This window comes from Vigna angularis, chromosome 3 (assembly GCF_016808095.1).
Source record: "Vigna angularis cultivar LongXiaoDou No.4 chromosome 3, ASM1680809v1, whole genome shotgun sequence".
Lineage (NCBI taxonomy): Eukaryota > Viridiplantae > Streptophyta > Magnoliopsida > Fabales > Fabaceae > Vigna > Vigna angularis.
The window spans coordinates 10,238,557-10,243,066 of NC_068972.1; the positions used below are offsets into that span (position 1 = coordinate 10,238,557).

A 4,510-nucleotide genomic window follows, 5' to 3' on the forward strand; every position below is an offset into this window, starting at 1 on the left:
GAAAAAATTTTACACTGAATCTTTCTCTTTAAGTTTTATTCCTGAAGGAACTGTGAAATGGATATTGAATCAAGTTTCTAGCAATTCACTCCTACTGAGTTTGTTGGGAAGAACTATGAGTTTCGTAATATTAGATTTGTGGAATGATATGGCAGAAGATTATGACTTAAATAATGCATCACAAGGAGAGAAAAATTATGAAGAAGGCAAAATATAAGGTCTGGGAGTGATTGTTTTAAATCAAACAATAGAATCAGTATGATACTTCGATCATTTTCTCCGCATAAATAATCAAATAGTAAGTTCAAAATATATCTTTCATGTAATCGCAATATTACTAACAATTTAATGTTGATTGAACTATAGCGGGAGCAGGGGCCCTCCTTGTCCCCTGGATCTGTCACTGGTCATAAAAATATCATTTTAATTACTGTCTGTAACAGTCTAAAAGCAAGAAATGAAATGAAAACATTATAAAATTGTTTAAATACTAATAAAAATAAAATTTAGAAAATATCTTTACATATCATAAATATAATTTGAAATCTTTGTGTCTCACCATTCAAAAGATATCGACGTAGAAATTTATAGAATTCAACAGATATCAACATAGAAATATCCCGGCTGATAAAAACTATACATTTAATACATATAAAGCTCATAAATATGCACCCTTAGGACAACTATTCAAAGATGAGATATGCGATCCAAGTTAAATCAGCAAGATCTCCTCAAAGAAAAATAATACTGAATATTTAAAATGAACATTTCTCACCAAGAATGCATTTCTGACACAATAAACCAGTGTATGTGGGTATTTCTCTCGTGCTCCAGGGCACCTGTTTCACATTCACTGAGATCTAAGAAGCCAGAAGATTTGTCTCCCTGAAAAGATTCATCCAAATCAATTGCAGGGACTGCACTTTTGTTGAAAAATGAATCCTGCGACGAACTTGACTTAAAAGTGCTTATAGATTCAGTTGGGAATATCCATTATCTACCCCACCATGGCCACAGTCTAGCAGAGCTTTTTTATTGAGCTCCCTAGCATATCTCCACACATAATTCAGACCCACAAGAAGCTCAGTTATTATTGCTTCCGTTTTTTCTTGATTTGCAAAGTAAAGGGTTTGTACCAGCAGCACATTTGTCCGGGAAACAAAGCAATGTTGCTCATAACTTCTCTCAGATTGCCATCTTAGCATGTTGTGAGCAAGCGGGGCTAACCATTCTAATATACCGGTCATTGCTTCGTTCCATTCTTCCGCTAGACCTGCATCATACACTGCTGAAGCCATGGCCTTGGAATATGGCTTCAGTTTGCTGCTAATAGCAACTCTTACACGTCTCGGTAACATGTTGTACAGATCATCTCTTGCATCGAGACCAATCAAGTAAGGAGATGTTGCCAATTTCTCGATCATGATGATTACATTTGCATAGTGCAGGGCTAAAGAAGCAGCACCAAGGGATTCAGATGGAGGCTTTAACCTGCATAGGTAATGGAAAGTTGATTGAGGGCTATGACCCTCTTTTCTAGGAGTAACAAGGTTTGCCTTAGGGTCATTGGGATTTTGTGATGCTAAAAGAACATCATTTGGGCTTGAGTGGCTATCAGTGACCAAAGAACTGTCGGCCAGTATAGATCCTTTGAAAGGTTCTACTTGAGTCAGTCGACTATGTCTTGCATTAATTTCCTTCCCACTAACAGCAGTTGAGTGGCCATTTAAGTTCCAAATCTTGCTGCTTTTATTTGTTCCATTATCTGGGACAGGCTTTTTTGAATTTCTTCCAAGAGGACCTGAGAAAAATCTGACACTTCTATTCTTTACTGAACTTAGCCCTGGCTTTGTGGACGAGTCTCCAGCATCTAAAGGAAACATGGTAGCTTTATTTGTTCGACCATTTGGACGAGATGTAGCAGCAAACGCGCCAAGAGGTCCCGAAGCAAATGTGGGCCGAGCTTTGCTGGAGGGTTGGACTGAAGGTTGCAATGATTCAGAAACTGAACGACTACCATCAGCGTGATCAGAATTCAAAGCACTTCGATTCTTGATTTTACCAACATCTATTATCTCTTGAATGCCAAATACATTGTTGATCCTTCTGAATATTGTAAATAGAGATCTTGCAGCCTTTAAGTTCTTCACCTCCAGCCTCTTCCAGGCAACCTTCTTTTGATAGTCAATTAAATTTGGTCCATCTGACTCGGTGTAAGCCTTCATTCTTCCAAGAGTTTGCTCGAGATCAGCTAGCAGTTCCATCTCTTGGTACAAAGTTGCATTAGTTGATATGAACTTTTCCATCCTTCTTACCTTTTTTTCCATTTTTCTGGAAGTGAACTCCCACCGATTTGGATCTAAACCAAAAGTGATAAATACATCAAAGGCATTCTCAAAATCTTTCAAACTTTGATCACTGCACTTTTTCCCTAGCCTAGCCACAGATTCAGCCACGTGTGCCATATTCTCAAGCATCTCCAGACTGATTAAACGTACAATGAAATTCTCATCTTCCGAAACAAGCTTTCTGATACCCACTGAATTTGTTATCTCTTCTCTCAACTTAGCAACCTGTTTATCACTCAAAGACTGCCACAAGTTAACAAGCTTGGACATTAAGCTTGCGACTTCAAATGCTAATACTCCAAGCACTGCCTTCTCAGAATGAGCATCATCCTTCCGTTGATTCTTCCATAGAGTTCGAAACCATGATGCACCAACCATTGCTTTCCTATGAATTGTAAAAAAATGCTCTTTAAGACAAGTCCTTGGTCATAGCTCTGTAGTAATCTCCAGAAATGACACAAAAATAAGATTGTCAAAATGGGCTTTAAGTATCCAGATAAATTTCAATCTGAATCAAATGCTTTATGGTGCTCAGCATAATATAACAAAATATGAACAAGGCTCTTTTTGCTACTCTGGCCCCTGGCAGGGTAAGGAAGGGGCACGGAAGATTGAGCTTGAGGTTATTAAATTTGGCCAAATGCAAAATGGTTTTTTCCTATTACTTACTGCATGCGGCATGCAGTGGACTACCTAACATCTTTCAAACATAGCAAACTATTCCAAGTGCTTAGATTTTATAGTTTATTATATCATCTTCTACAACTGTGAAAATTCTACATGTTTCAAATACAACAATGGATAATTTGTGAATTAAAAGGCATATTTTTCCCTTGGAAACCAAGCTATCTTTGCCGTTCGACTGCTTTATTAGAAGTTTACCTAACTCATGAAAGCCTATTGGATGATCCTCTTTAGCTTTATCCGGTCATATTTAGTATTTTGATGCAAATAGATGGGCCTAAGATAAATAAATTCATCATATTATAGCTTCATGGTATAATTACCAATTTTCCCATGTCTTGGAATATTTGGCTAAATCTAGCAGATGCAAATGGATATCTATATCTTGTGCAGATTAAATTGATGTATAACAATAGCAATTATACTGTGGTTTAAACAAAATGGGTATAATTCTGAGCAAGTTCTTAATTTTGACTTCAAATAGTAGTAAAAAATGTTCAAGTTGACCAAGTATCAGTCGCAACAGAATCTTGTGTAGATATCAACCTTAGTGTAACCCACAGCGATAGAAAAAAACAAAGCGAGATTGCATGAATTTTCAACAAAAAAAAAAGGAAAATAAAATAAAAAGAGGAAATAGGCCCCAACCAAAGAGAAAAAGAAGATTCTTTCCTTTTACATGATTTTGCCCAAGCGTATAATTATAAGGAGGAAATAAGCTCTAAAATCAACTCCATAGTTTCATTCTAGCACTTACAGCTCAAGAATATTTACTGTTTTTTTTTTAAAAAAAAAAAAGGAGAATATGAACCAAAATCTGGAGATTCTATTGCTTCTCTATCCCCATCCCTCCTTTTCTGTTTACTTCCTTTTTATTAACAAACAGTACTCTGGAATCACAAGCTGAAAAGAATATACTTTGGGGTGGAAATGGTTCCACGCCAATTATCACTGCAACTACAAAGGAAAACGGCAGAAACCATGAAAAAAAGTAGATAAAACCACAATTAATAATGAGCTTGCAAGCTCTAAAGCATCTAATATACAAAAAAATTAAAAGTGTCAGTGGGAGACCCAGAGACTCACCGATCAAAAGAAAAAAAAAAGGAAGACTTGGGCTTCGAGAGAAATCGTTGAGCTGAGAGAGAGAGAGAGAGAGAGAGAGAGAGAGAAAGAGAGAGAAATGGAAGTATATGGAAGTTGTGCAGTGAAAGGAAAAGAAGACGAAATTGCAGAGAAAGCGAGTGTATGTATGTGTATGAATAAATGAATTAAAGACACATTTTCTCGGTTATTTTTCTATTCCCCCTTCACACCCTCCACAGTTATTATTTACCCAAACTCATACAGAAAGTAGTTTAAACTTTTTCTCTTGGTTGAATTCTTTTAAAAATGAAGCATAACTAAAATGCCACTTGGTCTTAAAATGGATTAGGAAGATTACTTGTGAAATTTAAATAATTAAATACTTTTTTTAT

At 36.2% G+C, this 4,510-nt stretch overlaps 1 protein-coding gene across 4 annotated transcripts; it reads right to left on the minus strand.

Moving 5' to 3' along the window:
• Positions 1-558: 558 nt before the first annotated feature.
• Positions 559-4,280, minus strand: LOC108326262 (uncharacterized). 4 transcript variants are annotated; one of them, XM_052874093.1, is made up of 3 exons: positions 4,119-4,257; positions 3,844-3,989; positions 559-2,733 (listed from the first exon to the last, which is right to left on the minus strand). In XM_052874093.1, exon 3 carries the CDS (start codon positions 2,724-2,726, stop codon positions 969-971), a length of 1,758 nt encoding a protein of 585 aa, XP_052730053.1. In that variant the 5' UTR covers positions 2,727-2,733; positions 3,844-3,989; positions 4,119-4,257; the 3' UTR covers positions 559-968. The 4 variants fall into 4 exon arrangements, with proteins under 4 accessions (XP_052730053.1, XP_052730052.1, XP_017415140.2 ...); XM_052874092.1 differs by lacking the exon at positions 3,844-3,989 and having other exon boundaries at positions 4,119-4,280; XM_017559651.2 differs by lacking the exon at positions 3,844-3,989 and having other exon boundaries at positions 559-2,792; positions 4,119-4,270.
• Positions 4,281-4,510: the final 230 nt, after the last annotated feature.